We start from the raw sequence: 22,237 nt of genomic DNA on the forward strand, positions 1-22,237 counted from the left end.
CGACCCCGTGGGATTGATGCGTCTTCCGTGACCGGCGGCCGCCGTCGATCTGGCTGATACGCGGACCCCCCGGGGACGTGACAAGCCATCGCCGCCATCTTGTGCACAGCGATCCAACTGGCTGCGTTGAAGCTGTTCCCATAAAATGAAAAACTTCGTGGACTTTTCCCACAAATGTTACTTCTAATTGCGCAGCAAATGGACGCGACCGCGGGGAGAGAGACACGCAAACAACAGACGTACGGGCATCGCCAGGGTCAGGATCGAACCCGCAAACTCCTGTGTACCGGGCGAGGTAGTTAACATTTTGGCGTCACTGCGATCGTGGCGGGAGGGAGGAGAGGAACTCACCGTCATCAGCGTTGGCACCTCCGCCGCTGGCTGGTGGCGTGCGTGCTGACGGTGTCCTCATGCCGTAGTAGTGGTGCCGAGTGGTTGTGGTGGCGCTTGTGGCGACTGTTATGGTGGTGGTGACGGCGGTGGTGGTGGCGACGGTGGTGGTGGCGACAGTGGTGGTGGCAGCGGTGGTAGTGGCAGTGGTGGTGGTGGCAGTGGTGGTGGTGGTGGTGGCAGTGGTAGTGGTGGTGGCAGTGGTAGTGGTGGTGGCAGTGGTGGCGGTGGTGGTGGCGGTGGTGGTGGTGGAGCCCCAGAGACCTGTGCCGTCCAGTGGCACGGCTCCCGGCTCCGAGCTGCTGCTGCTGCTGCTGCTGCCGCTGGCGACTGTAGGGAGGGGGCAGTTACCAACGGGGGGGGGGGAGGGGGGGGGAGAGAGCAGCGAGCGATGGGCAAACCAGTCGGAGTGTTTCTAGGCGGCAAAGAAGCTCCACTAGGGGGGGATGCGTGAGAGAAGGGGGGGGGGGGGGGCACGAGCGTGCTGGAGCGGAGAGGGCAGCCGGCCGGCCGGCGATGCTCTTGCCGACCTTGTACGTAGAGGCGCGCCCGCAGTTGCTCGTGGTGCAGCTTGTTGACCGCAAAGCACGTGTACGTGCCCGAGTCGCCAGGCGACACGCTCCAGATGAGCAGCGTGCCGTTGGCCAAGGTTTGGTGGCGCTCGCCCGCCAGGGGTCCGGCGTAGTCGCCCTTGAACCTGGCGGTGCGCGGCGCAAGCAAAGAGGGGGGGGGGAGCCTTGACGACTAGTAAGCGGCGAAACTATTTTAAATCCTTTATATTAAGTTCACTTGCTTGCGCGCTTACGACCGTGCAAAACTTTCGGTCGTTTTTTAACCCACTTCCCGTGATCCAATCGAGCTGACATTTGCACACAGACTCGTTGTGCGTGACAATGTATTTTCGTGAAAATTTTTTCTCCAAAATTTTCCACTTTTTAGGAAAAAACTATTTCACTAACACAATCGTATATTTTTCCTAAACACAGAAAATTATTCAAGAAAATAACAAAAATGTACAATATAAACAATCATACAAAAACTGAAAACCTTATAATCCTTATATATGACTTTCCTTATATTTAATTTAAAATACCAATGTGATAAAAATGAAACTCTTACTCAAGAAAAACAGAAATGAATAATAAAATAAAACCGATGCCCCACATATAAAGGATTTATAGTGAAAAACTTTGTTTTCACGGGTTAATTTTTTCTTCTTGGTTCTTTCGGTAAAGTCACGTAGAAGGGAAATAATAAAATGATAAAAATAAAACACAATAAAATCGAATTCTCACGACGTTTTGGCCACAACGCAAGCAGCCATCCTCAGGTGAAGAACAGGTCTGTCGGGGAGACAGCATCTGAATGAAACACCGCCAGGCTTGGCAGCGTATATTTAAGCTAGGCGCTCTTCCCCCTCCAACCAGGACCCCATTCAAACAACAACAACAACGACAACAGCAACAACAAAGAGTGCTTAGTTCACGGAGAGAGTAAAGTAGCCGGGCCAGCGTCGCTCTCACCACAGGATGTTGGGACGCGGCAACCCAAACACGGCACAGTCCAAGTGCGCGGCCTGTCCCTCTGTGGCCGTGTACAGCCTGTCCGGCGGCGACAGCATCCGTGGGGCCACGGCTGAGGGAGAGGCAGGGGGGGGGGGGGCAGGCAGAGAAGTTCAAGTTCATGTAGTAGGTGTGGAGCCCTGTGAGCCATTCGGCTCTTGAATCTGGTGCAACCGCAACAAACACAAAACAAAAACATGAACAAGAAAACATCTTAAAGTGAATATGTGACTGAGTGCAAACAGAAAATCCAAGAAAAGACAGCAACATATTGCAGAGAAAATCACCGTACACCAACGCTGTGTGCAAACATCCCAGTGGGATGCAAGTCAAACAACAACAACAACAACCACAAGACAACTTAGAAGGGAGCAGGGGGAGGCAGGGGAGGGAGGGAGGGTTGCTGGGTTAGAGGAATGTTGTGGGACCACAGCAGAGATGCCACCAGGTGAAGGAGGAGGGGGTGGTGGTAGCAGGAGTTGACGAGGGAAAGTTCAGGAGGGAAGCGAGAGAGAGAGAGGAGATTGGAGAATGAGGAGAGCGAATCAGCAAGTGGAAGGAGCGGAGGGAGACACTGAGCGGTCATCCCTCCACAAAATACAGGAAGTGGACTCACACAGAGACCCACAGACTCACACAGCGACTCATAGACTCACACAGAGACCCATAGACTCACACAGAAACCCACAGACTCACACAGAGACCCACAGACTCACACAGAGACCCATAGACTCACACAGTGACTCATAGACTCACACAGAGACCCACAGACTGACACAGAGACCCATAGACTCACACAGTGACTCATAGACTCACACAGAGACCCACAGAATCACACAGACCGATAGACCACACAATCTCACAGAGTCTCATAGACTTACACAGAAACTCATAGACTCACACAGAGACCCACAGACTGACACAGACCCACAGACTGACACAGACCCACAGACTCACACAGCAACCTATAAACTCACACAGCGACCCACAGACTCACACAGCAACCTATAAACTCACACAGAGACCCACAGACTCACACAGCGACTCAGTCGTCCTTCCCCCGCACCCCCTGCTCACCCAGCACGTTGACGTAGGCGTTGGCCAGGATGGTGCCGTGGCGGTTGGAGGCCTGGCACTGGTACACGCCGGTGTCTTCCTCCCGCAGCCGGGTCAGCGTCAGGGAGTCGCCGTCCACCCACCGGCCCGGCACCTTGGGGGCTTCTGCTCCGTCGCACGGCGGCACGACACCCGGCACGGTTTGGCGCGGTCTCGGCGCGGTCTCGGCGCGGTCTCGGCACGGTCTCGGCGTGGTCTCGGCGTGGTCTCGGCGCGATGTGTAACGATGTGCCACGATGTGGAATGGTCTCAGCGCGATTTGCCATTGTTTGGTAGGATGCATTTAGCGCAACGCGGCGTGATCTGGCTCAACTCGGTACGTCCTGTGATTTGGCTGGGTGAGCGTGTGACCGGCTGGGTGAGTGTGTGACCGGCTGGGTGAGTGTGTGACCGGCTGGGTGAGCGTGTGACCGGCTGGGTGAGCGTGTGACCGGCTGGGTGAGCGTGTGACCGGCTGGGTGAGTGGGTGCACATTGTGGACGAGTGAGCGTGCGGGTGAGCGGGCGATTGGCTGACCGAGCGTGCGATTTGCCGCGATCGGTCGACCGAGTGATCGCTTGACGATGGACCGCGAGCGTGAGCAAGTGGACGAGCGTGTGCACGTGCAAGTGGGTGGACGAGCGGTTGAGTGAGCGTGCGATCGACCGCAAGCGAGCGAGGCTGACCGCCCCCCCCCCATTCGCTCCCCCCCCCCGCGTCTCACCGTGGATGGGCACGCCGTTGAGGAGCCAGCGGATGGTCGGTGCGGGGACTCCGCTGGCTCTGCACGTGAGCTCGGCGCTGCCCCCCGGGGCGACGCTGCAGCTCGCTGGCAGCGCAGCCGCCCAGTGCGGCTTGGCTGCAGAGGGCGGGGGGGGGGGGAAGGAGGGGAGGAGGAGGGGGGGGGGGGAAGAGGAGGGGGGAAAGGGGGGGCAGGAGGAGGAGGAGGAAGCAGAGATGTAGGTCTTGTTGAAATTCCCTACACCTCTGCTGTGGCAGACGCACAGAAAATATGGCATCTGTGCAGGACCGCCCTTTCCTGAAACCGCATTGGGGCTCCGCAAGCCTCTTCTCAGCGTGCCTAGCAAGGCGATGTTGAATAATCCTTGCCAGGACCTTTCCTGGCACACTGAGGAGTGAGATGCCCCTGTAGTTGTTACAGTCTGTGCGGTCCCCCTTCTTAAAGAGGGGGACCACCAGGGCATCCTTCCAATCTTGCGGAGCCCGTTCAGTGGTCCAGACTGTTGTTATGATGTCATGTAGGGCAGTCTGTGCACAAACGCCACCCTCCCTCAGCATTTCGCTTGGGAGATCATCTCTGCCCGGTGCCTTTCCTGGTCTTAGACTCTGGATCGCCTTCAGTACTTCCTCAACAGATGGCACCTCAGCCAGCCACTCACAGGGGGTGACCTCTTCCAATATTTGAGGCACCGCAGCCTCAGCAGGGTTATCACCACTTTGGGCCATGATGTTTTCCTGGCTGAGGGATTTCCCCTCCCCCAGGACCTCACAGAAATGCTCAGCAATCTGCAAACCTGTTCCTGGGGGTCGAAGATTGGATCACCGTTTTTCCCCTAATGATGGTAATAGGTGTGGCGCTGCAGGTTACTTTTTTGATGGAGTTAAATAGTGATTTGTGATCGCGGGCCACTGAGGCAGACTCCATCTCCTCAGCAACCCGCGACCACCACCCATCCTTGCAGCGCCTCACGGCTCTCCGATCCTCCGAGCGAAGGCTGCGGTCAACCTCCTCATTCTCTGACATGGGATGCTGTAGCCGATGAGAGTGGGCCTGTCACTTTTTCTCAACTAACCTGTGTTTCTGGGGAGGTCTGGACCGCGTACCCAAAGCAGCCATTGCAGCTGCATGATCCACAGTCCTAAACCTCGCCCATTTACCCTCGACATCAGGAGGAGTGGGGGACGATGCCAACCCCAGCCGCAAGCGATGATGAAATTCTCACTTGCAACTTTCATCAGCTGAGACCAGGCCACTTTAGGTTGGAATGGGGTCCTGGGTGTACACCCACCACCGGAGTGGAAGAATGGCAGGCGCAGCTTCCCACATCTCACCGCCACACTCCCACGCCCCCTTCATTATTTTGCTCAGAAGAAGAGCCACTCCCTGTTGTTTGGCAGTCTCCTGCCCCGAGTGGAGGACTGTCCACCCCTCATGGTGGCAGGAGCCAGGCACACACACAGACCCACACACACACACACACAGACACACACACAGGCACAGGCACACACACACACAGGTGCACACAGACAACAACAACAACAACAACCGCCATTCGCCACTAAGTGGCGGTGACGTCACCACGATGCTTGTGCCAGGCCAAGTGCACCTTGAGGCCACGTGAAGTGTCGAAAGCCCGCTGGCAGGAGGTCACGGGGCAGACCCAGGTGCCACTGGTCGACTGACCGAGATGACCGAGATGACTGGCTGATGCACCACCTGTGCCCCCTACTGTGCCAACTTGCTGTGCTTTAGCCACCCGGCGCTCCGCTCGTTGTTGTGAGCGTCGCTCCTCCGCCCTCCGTTCTTGTTGGAGGGCGACTGCCTCCAACTGCCCAGTAGCGTCCTTCACGAGCCTCCTCCACTGAGGTCGATCTTGACACCGCTGGTACCAGTCATCGGCAAGTCCACTCAGCTCCACGTCCTCCTGTACCACATCACTCCATCTCTTCTCCAGCCCGTGCCGCGCCCGTCTAGCCCCCTCGATCCGGCCGAACACACAGACACACACACACAGACACACACACACACAGGTGCACACCTTCCACGGTGACCGTGACGGTGTGCAGCGCCACACCCTCGCTGTTGACGGCGCGGCACTGGTAGCTGCCGCCGTCGGACAGCGCCGCGTTGTGGATGACCAGCGTCGTACCGGTGTCGTGCCAGCGTTGTGCCAACGTCGTGCCGGAGGGGGCGGCGAGGGGGGCGGCTTCCTCCGACGACGCCGCCCCACCCCACTTGCTCCAGCTCACCTTAGGCGTGGGGCTACGCGCACACACACAGGGAACGCACGCGCACGTGTGCACGTGTGTGTGTGTGCGTGCGTGTGCACGTGTGTGTGTGCGTGTGCACGTGTGTGTGTGCATGTGTGTGTGTGCGTAAGTGTGCACGTGTGTGTGTGCGTGCACGTGTGTGTGTGCGTGCACGTGTGTGTGCGTGCACGTGTGTGTGTGCGTGCACGTGTGGTGTGCACGTGTGTGTGTGTGCGTGCACGTGTGTGTGTGTGCGTGCACGTGTGTGTGTGTGCGTGCACGTGTGTGTGTGTGTGCGTGCACGTGTGTGTGTGTGCGTGCACGTGTGTGTGTGTGCGTGCACGTGTGTGTGTGTGCGTGCACGTGTGTGTGTGTGTGCGTGCACGTGTGTGTGTGTGCGTGCACGTGTGTGTGTGTGCGTGCGTGTGCACGTGTGTGTATGTGCGTGCACGTGTGTGTGTGTGCGTGCACGTGTGTGTGTGTGTGCGTGCACGTGTGTGTGTGTGCGTGCACATGTGTGTGTGTGTGCGTGCACGTGTGGGTGTGTGTGCGTGCACGTGTGTGTGTGTGCGTGCACGTGTGTGTGTACATGTGTGTGTGTGCGCGTGTGTGTGTGTGTGCATGTGTGTGCGCGTGTGTGTGTGCGTGTGCGCGCGTGTGTACGTACAGCCCTTGTGTGATGCACATCAGCAGCAGCGTCTCCCCGGTGAGCACCACCTTGCTACTCGTCTCCCCCGCAGGCTCCACGAACACCGGCCGGCGCTTTGACGGACGCTCTGCGTGCATCATCCACGTGTGGTGCGCGGGGAGCGGTGGGACAGTGGTTAGCGCCACGCTGCGCTACAAAACCTGCCCATGACCCGAGTTTGATTCCCGCCGTAGGGCAACACCGGTGACGATTATCTGAACACTCACACGTCCACACACACACACACGTACACACCTACACGCACACACGTACACACGCTCACACGTACACACACACACACGCACACACACACGTACACACACTCACACGTACACACACACACGTCCATACGTCCACACACACACACTCACACACACACACGCTCACACGTACACACACTCACACGTACACACGCACACACACACGTACACACGCACACACACACGTACACACGCACACACACGCTCACACGTACACACACACACACACGTCCACACGCACACACACACACGTACACACGCACACACACACGCACACACACGTACACACACACACGTACACACGTACACACACTCACACGTCCACACACACTCACATGTACACATACACACACGTACACACGCACACACGTACACACGCACTCACACGTACACACACACACACACACGTACACACACACGTCCACACACACATACACACGTACACACGCACACACGTACACACACACACGTCCACACACACGTACACGCGCACACACACGCACACACACACGTCCACACACACACACGTCCACACACACACACATCCACACACGCACGCACACACACACACTCACACACGCACACACACATGTACACACGCAACTTCCCGGCGTTTGCCACCGCTGCCGCCACCACGCCGCCGCCGCCACTCACTGCGTGTGACGACCAGCCGTAGCGGCTGCTTGTAGCGGATGGTGCCCGTGTGCGGGTAGCGCGCGTGGCACACGTAGTCACCCCCGTCGCCGCGGAGCACGTTGGCGAAATGCAGGTCACCCTCTGGACCCTGCGTCACTCGCGCATCCAGCGGAACTTTCTTCACGGCTGCGGCAGCACCGGCAGCAGCACCACCCCGGGGTTAAGGGCGGTGGGCAGTCGGGGGGGCGGCAGGGGGAGGGATTGAGGAGATGGGAATCTTTATTAGAAGTCCGTCGCGCAAACCGTGGTAGTGGCGGACGCGGATTCTTGACGAGACGCAAATGGAAGATGAACAACTCTGCAGCAGTGATTCTAGATTTGAAGCTTTCGTGACTGGCAAGGATTCACACTCTCGGGGTTTTTTTTCCGGTAAAGTCACGTAGGTAAGAAATAATAATGAAAATAAAATAATAAGTGACAAATAACTCAATTCAATCACGACGTTTCGGAGGCAACACAAGTCTCCGTCTTCACGTGGGACCGTCACAGCCAAATTTACCACTTGATACAGTGAATTTGGATGTGATTGATACAGTGAATTTGGCTGTGATTGATACAGTGAATTTGGATGTGATTGATACAGTGAATTTGGATGTGATTGATACAGTGAATTTGGATGTGATTGATACAGTGAATTTGGCTGTGATTGATACAGTGAATTTGGCTGTGATTGATACAGTGATTTTGGCTGTGACGGTCCCACCTGAAGACGGAGACTTGTGTTGCCTCCGAAACGTCGTGATTTAATTTAGTTATTTTTCACTTATTTTTTTGACCTACATGACTTTACCGAAACAACCTGAGAGTATGTGGCATTGTGCTTGTTCATTTGCATCGGCATCGGCAGCCACGCGAACAGAGCAGACTCGTAGATACCCGCCGATATCCAGACTCACAGAGATGCACAGAGACTCAGGGAGACCCAGAGACACCCCGAGAGAGCCGAATCATCAACACATCGACCCGTGGAGACATGATGATGATTCACCGCTCCGCTACTCCCGGCGGGGTCGTCTGGCAACATATCATAGCCACCGTGATGATGATGATGATGAGAGACACAGACCTCCTGTCTACCAGGCGAGGTAGTCAACATCTCATAGCCACCGTGATGATGAGAGAGACACAGACCTCCTGTATACCAGGCGAGGTAGTCAACATCTCATAGCCACCGTGATGATGATGAAAGAGAGAGACACAGACCTCCTGCACACCAGGCGAGGTAGTCAACATCTCATAGCCACCATGATGATGATGAAAGAGAGAGACACAGACCTCCTGCGTGCCAGGCGAGGTAGTCAACATCTCATAGTCACCATGATGATGATGAAAGAGAGAGACACAGACCTCCTGCGTACCAGGCGAGGTAGTCAACATCTCATAGCCAGCGTGGTGATGATGAGAGAGAGAGACACAGACCTCCTGTCTACCAGGCGAGGTAGTCAACATCTCATAGCCACCGTGATGATGATGAAAGAGAGAGACACAGACCTCCTGCGTACCAGGCGAGGTAGTCAACATCTCATAGCCAGCGTGGTGATGATGAGAGAGAGAGACACAGACCTCCTGCACACCAGGCGAGGTCGTCAACATCTCATAGCCACCGTGATGATGATGAAAGAGAGAGACACAGACCTCCTGCGTGCCAGGCGAGGTAGTCAACATCTCATAGCCACCATGATGATGATGAAAGAGAGAGACACAGACCTCCTGCGTACCAGGCGAGGTAGTCAACATCTCATAGCCAGCGTGGTGATGATGAGACAGACCTCCTGTCTACCAGGCGAGGTAGTCAACATCTCATAGCCACCATGATGATGATGAAAGAGAGAGACACAGACCTCCTGCGTACCAGGCGAGGTAGTCAACATCTCATAGCCAGCGTGGTGATGATGAGAGAGACACAGACCTCCTGCGTACCAGGCGAGGTAGTCAACATCTCATAGCCAACGTGATGATGATGAAAGAGAGAGACACAGACCTCCTGCGTACCAGGCGAGGTAGTCAACATCTCATAGCCACCGTGATGATGATGAAAGAGAGAGACACAGACCTCCTGCGTACCAGGCGAGGTAGTCAACATCTCATAGCCAGCGTGGTGATGATGAGAGAGAGAGACACAGACCTCCTGCGTACCAGGCGAGGTAGTCAACATCTCATAGCCACCATGATGATGATGAAAGAGAGAGACACAGACCTCCTGCGTACCAGGCGAGGTAGTCAACATCTCATAGCCACCGTGATGATGATGAAAGAGAGAGACACAGACCTCCTGCGTGCCAGGCGACGTAGTCAACATCTCATAGCCAACGTGATGATGAGAGAGACACGCAAACTACAAATATACAGCAGCAGCAGGCGTCGTCAGGGTCGGGATCGAACCCACGCCCTCCTGTCTAGCAGGCGAGGTAGTCAACATCTCATAGCCACCATGATGATGATGAAAGAGAGAGACACAGACCTCCTGCGTGCCAGGTGAGGTAGTCAACATCTCATAGCCAGCGTGATGATGATGAGAGAGACACGCAAACTCCAAATATACAGCAGCAGCAGGCGTCGTCAGGGTCGGGATCGAACCCACGCCCTCCTGTCTACCAGGCGAGGTAGTCAACATCTCAAGGGCAGCGTGGTACTCACAGCTGTCCAGCCAGAAGACGGTGGGAGGAGGGAAGCCGTGGGCAGCAGGAGGGCGGCAGGGCAGCACGGCCGGGGAGCCCACGGCGGCCATGACGGGCGCAAGCTGCTCACGAGGCCACCGCGGGGCACCTGCAGGGTACAGACAAAGTCTCCCTGTGTAGCCTTCGCAGGGCGTCGGGGCAAGTGCTGCCAGCGAGTTGGTGGTCAGCACCGGGCCGCCTTTGTCTCCCCGATGGTGACGTGTTTACATGGCGCATTAGGTACGCGTTTGAGGCTGAGTCGACCTAGGGGAGGGCCCAGGACGGGTTCAGCACTTTGTGTGTGGGGAGTGGTGGTGCAGCGGTTAGCGCCCTGTGTGTGTGTGTGAGTGGGGAGTGGTGGTGCAGCGGTTAGCACACCCTGTGTGTGTGTGAGTGAGTGAGTAGTTGACGGTGCGAGCGTGCCCCCCCCCCCCACTCACGCGCCAGCCTCACGGTGATGTTGTTGCTGAGCGCCGTGCCCGCCCGGTTCCCCGCCCAGCAGCGGTAGACCCCCTGGTAGCGCTGCACCGCCGCGGTGACGTCACCGTCACCGTCACCGCCACCGTCACCACCGGACTCCGCCGCCGCCGCCGCCACCGCCGCCAAGTCGACGGTGAAGGTCCCCGAGCCATCCCCACGGCGCCGCACGTGGGGGTCACTGTCGGGGTCAAAGCTGCCCCCGTCCTTGCTCCACCAGAAGCTGCAGCACAGGCGCGGAGGGGGGAGGGGGGGGAGTGGGGGGGGGGGAGGGAGGGAGGGGAGGGGGGAGGGGGGGGGAGTGGGGGGGGGGAGGGAGGGGGAGGGGGGGTAGGGAGGGGAGGGGGGAGGGAGGGGAGGGGGAGGGATGGGATGGAGGAGAGGGAAGGGAGGGGGAGGGGGGAGGGAGGTGGGGATGGGGGTAAGTCAGAAGGGAGGGATGGAGGGAGGGGGGAGGGTGGGGGAGGGAGGTGGGTGGGGATGGGATGGAGGGAGGGGAGGGAGGAGGGGGGAGGGGAGGGGAGGGGAGGTGGGGATGGGATGGAGGGAGGGGAAGGAAGGGAGGGAGGAGGGAGGGAGAGAGTTAATTCGGGATGGAGGGAGGAAGGGGGGTAGGGAGATGGGGAGGGGGGGTAAGTCGGGAGTGAGGGGAGATGTAGTGAGGGATGGATGGAGGAGTGTGCAGCGTACGTGGGCGCTGGGTTGCCGCGTGCTTCACACTGCAGCACCACGTTGTCACGTGGGTCGACGATGTAGTCCTCGCGCGATTGCCACGTGATGGACGGGGGCTGGGTGACTGCGAGAGACCAACGGGTCAACAACAAAGTTGAGTTGATGGACTTGGGTGGATGAGTGATGGGTGTAGTTTCAAGTTTCAAGTTCATGTAGTGGGTGTAGAGCCCTGTGAGACATTCGGCTCTTGAATCGGGTGCAACCGCAACAAACAAAAAACAAAAACACGAACAAAAAACATCTTAAAGTGACGATGTGACTGAGTGCTAAAAGCAAATCCAAGAAAAGACAGCAAAATATTGCAGAAAAATCACCGTACACCAACGCTGTGTGCAAACATCCCAGTGGGATGCAAGTCAAACAACAACAACAACAACCGCAAGACAACTTAGATTAACGCCATCAGTCTAACTCTGTACTACAACAAACAAACATGGCCAAACCAAAGAACTTTTCGAAAATCACCAAAATAAAGCCGTGAAAGCAATGCAACAGTGCAGGTCATAGGAACTGTGACGGAGTTTTCACAATAAACGATGTAAACAACATGTACCACCAAACCCTGCAGCCACAGCTGGCTGCATGGGTCACTCCACAACAGCAGGAGGAGCATCAGTCGGAGTGTCAACATTTTTCAATGCACCTTTAAGATCAGCGCACTAAATCAAAACACAGATCATACTTTGCAGCGATCATCTGGAGCGAAACATTGTATTTTAGGCCACTAAATTGCAGTGGCAGTTAGGGGTGTACAACTCCTCTAGAGCAGTTTTGAGTGAAGATCTCATAGGTAGAGATTCAAATTGCAGTTTATTGGCGACAGCATTCCAGACCCTGGGGGCATCAATAGCAAAGGCCCTTCCTCCAGTGTTTGTACAACAATAGGGAATGTGAAGCTGGTAAATGAGCGAAGACCTTAGGTGTTTCGATTTAAAGCTTTCGTGACTGCAGGGATTCATCTTATTGGTTAAACGCAAGCAGCCGTCCTCAGGTGAAGACCAGGTCTGTCGGGGAGACAGTATCTGACGCTGTCTCCCCGACAGACCTGGTCTTCTGCTTGCGTTGTGGCCGAAACGTCGTGAGAATTATTTTACTATGTTTTATTTTTATTATTTAATTATTTCCCTTTTACGTGACTTTACCGAAAGAACCAAGAAGATGAATCCCTGCAGTCACGAAAGCTTTACATCGAAATTACATTTTTAATTTTTATTATTAAAAACATAAAATATTTTATTTTCATTATTTTATTATTTCCCTTCTACGTGACTTTACCGAAAGAATCAAGAAGATGGACCTTAGGTGCTGTAGGGGGGGGGTATCAGCTGCTTAACGGGAGGGGGGGGGGGTGTTTGCTACTCACGGTCAAGGGGCAGGACGAGGGGCTGCTCACAAAGAGCGCCGAGCTGCAGCAGCAGCAGCAGAGACGCCACCACGAGGTGGGGGGCGGCGGTGGTGGTGGAGAAAGAAGACGCCATCGGGGTGGGGGGGGGCTTCCTTCACTTGGCTAGGAGGGGAGGAGAAGAGGGAGGGGAGGGAGAGGGGAGGGAGGAAGGGAGGGGTGGGAGGGAGGTGAGAGAGGGGTGGGAGGGAGGGGGGGAGGGAGGAAGGGGAGGAGGGAGGGAGGGGAGGGAGAGAGGGGTGGGAGGGAGGGAGGTGAGAGAGGGGTGGGAGGGAGGGGGGGAGGGGACGAGGGATAGAGGGAGAGAGGGGTGGGAGGGAGAGAGGGAGGGAGTGGTGGGAGGGGAGGAGGGAGGGAGGTGAGAGAGGGGTGGGAGGGAGGGGGGGGAGGGAGGGGAGGAGGGAGGGAGGGGTGGGAGGGAGGGGGGAGGAGCAAGAGGGAGGGGGGAGTAGGAGAGGGAGGGGCGGCAGGAGGGGGAAGGATGGGAGGGAGATTTTGGGGTCTTACAATGGAACATCTGTGACGTGTTGTTTGTCTACTAAAAGCCATCCAGGCAGCGAATTTCAGTCACGTAGGGGAAAATAAATAGTAATAAATAAATTATAAAATGATAGAAATTATAGAAATAAAATGATAATTATTAGACTATTTTATATAATTTAAATAATTTTATTATTTTCATTATTTTATTATTTAATATTTATTTTTCCCTACTTGACTTTACCGAAAAAACCTAAGAGTATGAATCGTTGCAGTCACGAATGCTTCAAATCTAAAAGCATTGAGGTGTTTTAGAAATACAGATGAAGGTCTTCATTCCGGTGAGCTATCAAGTTATTTTACACAAACGCCGAGGACGGTCACGGGGTCAGGACATGAGAACATTCAATACAAAAGCACGATACGCTCAAAGTAAAAACAAAGTTTTACACTATAAATCCTTTATATGTGGGGCATCGGTTTTATTTTATTATTCATTTCTGTTTTTTTTGAGTAAGAGTTTCATTTTTATCACATTGGTATTTTAAATTAAATATAAGGGAAGTCGTATATAAGGATTATAAGGTTTTCAGTTTTTGTATGATTGTTTATATTGTACATTTTTGTTGTTTTCTTGAATAATTTTCTGTGTTTAGGAAAAATATACGATTGTGTTAGTGAAATTTTTTTTCCCTAAAAAGTGGAAAATTTTTGAAAAAATGTTTGACGAAAATAAATTGTCACGCACAACGAGTCTGTGTGCAAAATATCAGCTCGATTGGATCACGGGAAGTGGGTTAAAAAACGACCGAAAGATTTGCACGGTCGTAAGCGCGCAAGCAAGTGAACTGAATATAAAGGATTTAATAATAATAGAAATGGATATGTATTTTCCCCTTTTATTCTCTGCTTTATCAATGTTGATAATTGTCACCAAAGTACACTGTTTAAAACTCTTATTCTTAGGTTTTTTCGGTAAAGTCACGTAGGTAAAACATTAAAATTAATAAAAGTAAAAAAAAGTTACATTTTACTTTTATAAATTTTAATGTTTTACCTACGTGAATTTACCGAAAAAAACCTAAGAATAAGAATCCTTGCAGTCACGAAAGCTTCAAATCTAGAATGTTTAAAGCTCTCTTGATTAGAAGCTTTCGTGACTTCAGGAATCCATACACTTTGGTTCTTTCGGTAAATTCACGTAGGTGTAAAATAAAATAAATCACGACGTTTCGGGCTCAACACAAGCGTCTATCATCAACACAAGCATCCATCATCATCACCTGATGATGGACACTATACCGACGTAACTTTACCGAAAGAACCAAAGAGTATAACTGAACACTGTTTTAAAACTCTCTTCTATAGGCACAGCGCCATTTTGGCTTTTCATTATCAGATTCGTTAACTTGACTTTTTGATTTTACAAAATGAACAGCTTTTTCTCAGCAACCCCAGGTGGGACTCGAACCCACAATCCCTGGCTTAGGAGGCCAGTGCCTTATCCATTAGGCCACTGGGGCTACATGTAGCATGATGAAAACCTGGCTTATGTACAGACTTCTTAAATAAACTCACAATAAAAAAATATATGTTTTTCCCCTTTCGTCCCCTCTGTTTTATTCATGTTGATAATTGTTTTTTTCCTAAAAAGTGGAAAATTTTGGAATTTTTTTTTCACGAAAATGAATTGTCACGCACAACGAGTCTGTGTGCAAAATGTCAGCTCGATTGGATCACGGGAAGTGGGTTAAAAAACGACCGAAAGATTTGCACGGTCATAAGCGCGCAAGCAAGTGAACTTAATATAAAGGATTTTAAAATACGAAATTTTCTTTGAGATTTGAAGCTTTCGTAACTGCAAGGATTCATACTCTTAGGTTTTTTCGGTAAAGTCACGTAGGAAAAAAATAAGAAAAATATTATAATAAATGAAAAATAACTAAATTACATCACAATTGAGTTATTTTTCGTTTATTATAAATTTTATAACTTTTCTTACCTACGTAGTTTTACCGAAAAAAACCTAAGAGTATATCAATTATCTGTATACCGATTAAATCTAGTTTAGTTTTATCTGTATATGGATAACACGTAGTTTAGCTGTATCTGTATATCGATAAACAATATCGTGTTTTCATGTTATCTGTATATAGATAACGAATTAGTTAAGTTGAATATGTATTTATAAAAACATGTCAATGATGGTTTTACCTTTCCTCTACTTTGCGTGGCGGTGACGCTGGTTCTGCCGAGTTGTTGAACTCAGCAGCAGCAGAAGGAGCAGTGCAGATGGAGGGTGGCACGTGATGTCGATCTGAATGTCACTTCTATTTACGATGGAGATGTGTCACGACGACCCTATCATCGTAAGTCGAAAATATCGTAAGTCGAAGATGGCCTCTAGCCTAGCCAGGAGTCTTGGTGATAATCTAGCAAAACAGAGCAAGTTACAGTAGCGTACTGTATAGACTATATCCTGTGTGCTTATTAATTACAAGACTGTATTGCACAGTAACATTTAAAGTAAAAAAACCAAGGTAATTCTTAGCCTACCTATATGAACTGCAAATTAATATGAAGTTTGTTCAGGAAACAATCCTATCTGCTAGAAAAATAAACTTTTAGCATGCATTGAACGTATCGTATCGTGGTAACATTGAAATGAAATCGCTAAAGCTACGTATCATAGTGTAGTGTATACTGTATAGTGTAGTGTATAGTGTAGTGTATAGTGTAGTGTATAGCGTAGTGTATAGTAATAGTGTAGTGTAGAGTTTAGTGTAGTGTGTAGTGTAGTGTATAGCGTAGTGTATAGTAATAGTGTAGTGTATAGTAATAGTGTAGTGTGTAGTGTAGTGTATATTAGTGTGTAGTAGTAAATAAAATCGCTCAAGCTACGTATCATAGTGTAGTGTATACTGTATAGTGTAGTGTATATTAGTGTGTAGTGTATAGTGTAGCGTATAGTGTAGTGTATAGTGTAGTGTATAGTAATAGTGTAGTGTATAGTTTAGCGTGTAGTGTATAGTGTAGTGTATATTAGTGTGTAGTAGTAAATAAAATCGCTCAAGCTACGTATCATAAATGCATTCACCGTGGCCAATTACAGCCAACGTTAGTTGAGCGTGGACAATTCGACCCAAGCCGAAACATAACATTTCCAAAAGAATGTTTTAAAATATATATTTTTTTAGTTTTAATGATAGAATATAGTGTTGTCATCAGTATGACGTAAGTATACCAAGTTTGCAGTCGATGCCACATTGGGAAGTGGGTTAAAATTGACTTTCAAGATTTGAGGATACAACAACGACAACAACAACAACGTGTAAAATTGGAATCATCGAGAGTATCTATATGAACAAAGCGCTCTACCTACAGCATGTACCGCTATACACCTTGTGCACGTGTAGTAGTACCCCAGTAATTACCCTGTAATCGGATTATTGGTAAGGGTAAAAGTAGGCTCATTGTTTTTCTTACTCTTAAGTTTTTTTCGGTAAAGTCACGTAGGTTAAATAAGAAAAGTAAAATAATAATACGTGAAAATAAGTCGATGTATTTTTATTTCATTATAATGTTTTTTCTTTTTTTTACCGACGCGATTTTACCGAAAAACAACCCGCTAAGAGTATGAACCCTTGCAGTCACGAAAACTTCAAATCTAGAATCGCTGCTTTTCCCTTTAACCTCCACCTTGCCGAGGCCTACACGCACACACTCACCCCCCACTCGCTCGCTCACTCACCCACACAGCAGGAGGATGAGGTGGAGGTGGTGGTGATGAGAGGCTTGCCTGGTGAGGTGTCAGTCCCAGCACCACAGCAATGGTGGAGCAGCAGTTGCCCAGCAAGAACCCAGCCAGCACCCAGCAGCTTGACTGCAGCAGCGTCTGTGTCCAGGGCTCCGTGTAGACTCAGCCCTGTTGACTCAACACGCCCCTTGCCAAGGGCTGGCTCGACTCTGGCGAATAGTCGATGGTTCCCGCTGAGCTGTGCGGATTTAAGTTTCACAATCATGGAATGCGTTGCGCAATACCCACGTCTAGAGTCAACATCGCGTAGGGTAGACTCTATCTACTGCTGGGTGAGGAGGAGGGGTACAGGGGGGTGCGGGGGGTGCAGGGGGGGCAGTGTTGAGTCTATGGTGCAGTGTTGAGTCTATGGTGCAGTGCTGAGTCTGTGGGCACGTGTTGAGTCTATGGGCAGTGTTGAGTCTATGTGTAATGTTGAGTCTATGGGTAGTGTTGAGTCTATGGTGCAGTGCTGAGTCTGTGGGCACGTGTTGAGTCTATGGGCAGTGTTGAGTCTATGGACACGTATTGAGTCTATGGACAGTGTTGAGTCTATGGTGCAGTGTTGAGTCTATGGACACGTATTGAGTCTATGGACAGTGTTGAGTCTATGGTGCAGTGCTGAGTCTGTGGGCACGTGTTGAGTCTATGAGCAGTGTTGAGTCTATGGTGCAGTGTTGAGTCTATGGGCACGTGTTGAGTCTATGGGCACGTGTTGAGTCTATGGTGCAGTGCTGAGTCTATGGGCAGTGTAGAGTCTATGGGTAACAGTGTTGAGTCTATGGTGCAGTGTTGAGTCTATGGGTAGCAGTGTTGAGTCTATGGGTAACAGTGTTGAGTCTATGGGCACGTGTTGAGTCTATGGACAGTGTTGAGTCTATGGTGCAGTGTTGAGTCTATGGGCAGTGTTGAGTCTATGGGCAGTGTTGAGTCTATGGGCAGTGTTGAGTCTATGGGCAGTGCTGAGTCTATGGGCAGTGTTGAGTCTATGGGCAGTGTTGAGTCTATGGGCAGTGTTGAGTCTATGGCAGTGTTGAGTCTATGGTGCAGTGTTGAGTCTATGGGCAGTGTTGAGTCTATGGGCAGTGTTGAGTCTATGGGCAGTGTTGAGTCTATAGTGCAGTGTTGAGTGTATGGGCAGTGTTGAGTTTATGGTGCAATCACTGCAGGCCAAGTGCCAGTATCATGACCAACTCGGGCATTGAAGTTGCCCAACAAGATGACTCTATCCCGAGGGGCCACTTTAGCTAACACCTGTGACAGGTCATAGAAGGCATCTGACTCATCGGCCTTGCCTGCATCCCTCCACGGATGTTCGTCTTCAGTGGGGGCATAAGTAACCACGACCACCACTCCTCGCCTCTGGTTGATGGGAAGGCGAGCCCACAGTAGCCTGGGGCTTACAGCTTCCCACACCTCACCACCACGCTCCCGCAACCCCTTGTTTTGTTCAGAAGAGCCAGACCCTGTTGTTTGGCAGTCTCATGCCCCGAGAAGAGGACTGTCCACCCCTCATGGTGGCAGGAGCCTGAGCCGGTCCACCGGACCTCCTGAATACCACAGAGATCCAGGCGGTACTGGTCCAGCTCCCGACAGAGGGGTGGCATACTCTCCTCCGCAGTGAGCGTTCGAACATTCCACGTGGCCACCCGCAGTGGTTTTTTATTGTTTCTGGAGGAGCCCCGAGGGTAAGGATTCAGTCTCCTGGCTCCGCCAAATGGGGTTTGGCCAGTAGACGTCATAAGTGCCTGTCCCCACGGCTCCTCCGGGACAAGCTGAATTAGATATTTTGCAGGTCGCTTTGTGGTCATGAATTGAAGGTGGAGAGATTACCAGCCCCTCACACCTGACCAGAGCCCCCATTTGGCCGCTGCGGTGTTTACAAACGCCATGAGGGGAATGGCGAATTTAAGTTGGCCCTCCCCCCACGGCACTGCCCATCACAGCGTTGCTGTCCGGCACGAACGAGGTAGGGGGTTGTTTTGCCGGACAACAACAATCGCCATTCGCCACTAAGTGGCGGTGACTTCACCACGACGCTTGTGCCAGGCCATGTGCACCTTGAGGCCACGTGAAGTGTCGAATGCCCGCTGGCAGGAGGTCACGGGGCAGACCCAGGTGCCACGGGTCGACTGACCAAGATGACTGAGATGACTGGCTGATGCACCACCTGTGCCCCCTACTGTGCCAACTTGCTGTGCTTTAGCCACCCGGCGCTCCGCTCGTTGTTGTGAGCGTCGCTCCTCCGCCCTCCGTTGTTGTTGGAGGGCGACTGCCTCCAACTGCCCAGTAGAGTCCTTCACGAGCCTCCTCCACAGAGGCCGATCTTGACACTGCTGGTACCAGTCATCGGCAAGTCCACTCAGCTCCACGTCCTCCTGTACCACATCACTCCATCTCTTCTCTAGCCCGTGCCGTGCCCGTTTAGCCCCCTCGATCCGGCCGAACAAAAGCTGTTTAGGCATGTGGCTGGGCATGCGGGCTACATGACCCAGCCAACGCAGCCTTGCCTGCCGGAGGAGCTCACCGATGGGACTTTGCCCAGATCTTTCAAGGATTTGTGAGTTCCTCACACAATCCAGCCTGGTTAAACCCAGGATGGATCGTAGGCAGGCCAGCCTAAATGTTTCCAACCGGCGAAGATGCTCCATTAAGGGGGGTCCAACTTTCGCAAGCGTAGAGAAGGGAGGGAATGACTGTGGCCGAGAAGACCTGAAGCTTCGTGCGGAGCGACAGACCAGGTAGCTTCCACACAGCGTTACGCAACCGATGAAAAGATATTGCCGCTCGACTGATTCGGAGTGAGACCTCTGCTGATAAACTGGAGCCGGTCATAAGCACACTGCCCAGGTATGGGAAACTCTCCACTCTCTCCACAACTGCCCCATCACCAATTGGGAGTTGTGGGGGTGGAGTGTCCGATGGTACAAAATACCCAGGCAGGTGCTTAGTTTTGGTGGGGCTGATGGTAAGGCCCCACCTCTTAGTGGCACGCTCCAGTCTCAGCAGCAGCGTCTCCAACTCCTCTTCTGAATGAGCAGCTATTACCAAATCATCGGCATACATAACGTGGTTGACCAATAGGGAGCCATCCCTTGATCGCACCCGGGCATCGATCAGCCTCCCATTATATCTGTACCAAATGGAAATTCCCCCGGTACAGCTATTGAAGGCTTCACGAACTACGCGGTCAAAATAGATGTTAAATAATGTGGGAGCCAGAGGACATCCCTGTCGCACCCCAAGGTGTACAGGGAAAGGCTCCGACTCCCGGCCACGTAGTTTTACCCGGGCCCGCTCACCATCATGAAGGTCCTTAATGATCGTGAGCAGAGGGTCAGGGACTCCGAAAGCACGAAGAACAACCCAGAGCCCAGTCCTACTGATGGTATCATAGGCCTTGACCAGGTCAATAAAGCAGAGATGTAGGTCTTTTTGGAATTCCCTACACCTTTGCTGTAGCAGACGGACAGAAAAAATGCCATCTGTGCAGGACCGCCCTTTCCTGAAACCGCATTGGGGCTCCGCAAGCCTCTCCTCAGCTTGCCTAGCAAGGCGATGTTGAATAATCCTTGCCAGGACCTTTCCCGGCACACTGAGGAGTGAGATGCCCCTGTAGTTGTTACAGTCTGTGCGGTCCCCCTTCTTAAAGAGGGGGACCACCAGGGCATCCTTCCAATCTTGCAGAACCCGTCCAGTGGTCCAGACTGTTGTTATGATGTCATATAGGGCAGTCTGTGCACAAACGCCACCCTCCCTCAGCATTTCGCTTGGGAGATCATCTCTGCCCGGTGCCTTTCCTGGTCTCAGACTCCGGATCGCCTTCAGTACTTCCTCAACAGACGGCACCTCAGCCAGCCACTCACAGGGGGTGACCTCTTCCAATATTTGAGGCACGGCAGCCTCAGCAGGGTTATCCCCACTTTGTGCCATGATGTTTTCCTGGCTGAGGGATTTCCCCTTCCCCAGGACCTCACAGAAATGCTCAGCAAATCTGCAAACCTGTTCCTGAGGGTCGGAAATTGGATCACCGTTTTCTCACCTAATGATGGTAATAGGTGTGGCGCTGCAGGTTACTTTTTTGATGGAGTTAAGTAGTGATTTGTGATCGCGGGCCACTGAGGCAGACTCTATCTCCTCAGCAACCCGCGACCACCACCCATTCATCCAGGACACACACACACTCACACACACTTTCACGTACTCACACACATTCACACATTCACACACACACGCGTGCACACGCAGGAGCTGACAGGGATGCTGCCCCGGGAGACGCTGCCACACGGTGCAGCATGAAGGCTGTAGGGGGCAAATGCTGTTAGCGAGCACCTATAAAGGCCGGCACAGCACACGAGGGGGTGGGTGGCCAACTCCACGCCCGGCCGCCTCCCTAGTGACGATGTTCACTACACACTGCACCAGGTACTCATTTGAGCCTGAGTCGACCTAGGGGAGGCCCAGGACCGGTTCAGATTATCGTCACCGGTGTTTGCCGGCGAGCGCGAATCGAACCCGGATCGCCAGGTTCGTAGCGCTACCCGCTACACTTCGCACACTCGTATACACACGCATCGCCACGAGCTGCGATGCTACAGTCTACATTATAGACTGCCAGTACACTCACCAAATTTAATAACCAGGCTACAGTCTACATTGTAAACTGCCAGTACACTCACTCCAATTAAGAACCAAGCCCCGACCCGTGGGGGGATATAAGGTGGGTTCCTGGGAGGGACCGTGGTCGCTGCATTCTACAAGCTGGAATCTCTACGTCTCAAGCTGGAAGGTCTACGTCCTACGAGGCATCAACACGTGGTCGCAGACCCGAGTGAGAGGGTAGCTGTAACTCCTCTGTATAGTGTAGTTCGCTAGGTGGTCAACACCCTCAGCTGTATCTGGTGAAGGGGCAGTTACCCCTTTGTGTTACGTGTTACAAATACATGTGTTGCCTCTAAAAGGAACGTCTGCGACTCAGCTGGAACCCACTACACTATTATAGAGTCCGTAG

At 52.3% G+C, this 22,237-nt stretch overlaps 1 protein-coding gene and 1 non-coding gene across 2 annotated transcripts; both read right to left on the minus strand.

The window, feature by feature from the left end:
• Nucleotides 1-805: 805 nt before the first annotated feature.
• LOC133361868 (neuronal cell adhesion molecule-like) lies at nt 806-11,612 on the minus strand (the record flags this gene model as incomplete). Its single annotated transcript, XM_061580856.1, has 12 exons — nt 806-826; nt 928-1,087; nt 1,914-2,025; nt 3,030-3,173; nt 3,772-3,906; nt 5,828-6,051; nt 6,706-6,814; nt 7,641-7,808; nt 10,320-10,448; nt 10,780-10,861; nt 10,922-11,039; nt 11,507-11,612. Coding segments are annotated over 12 exons (1,508 nt in total), but the record flags the coding sequence as incomplete, so codon positions are not given.
• Nucleotides 11,613-14,880: 3,268 nt separating this feature from the next.
• Nucleotides 14,881-14,953, minus strand: TRNAR-CCU (transfer RNA arginine (anticodon CCU)). The gene has a single exon. It is a non-coding gene; the product is annotated as a tRNA-Arg (tRNA).
• Nucleotides 14,954-22,237: the final 7,284 nt, after the last annotated feature.

This window comes from Lethenteron reissneri, unplaced genomic scaffold (assembly GCF_015708825.2).
Source record: "Lethenteron reissneri isolate LAM-NWPU_2019-01 unplaced genomic scaffold, ASM1570882v1 scaffold_1267, whole genome shotgun sequence".
NCBI lineage: Eukaryota > Metazoa > Chordata > Hyperoartia > Petromyzontiformes > Petromyzontidae > Lethenteron > Lethenteron reissneri.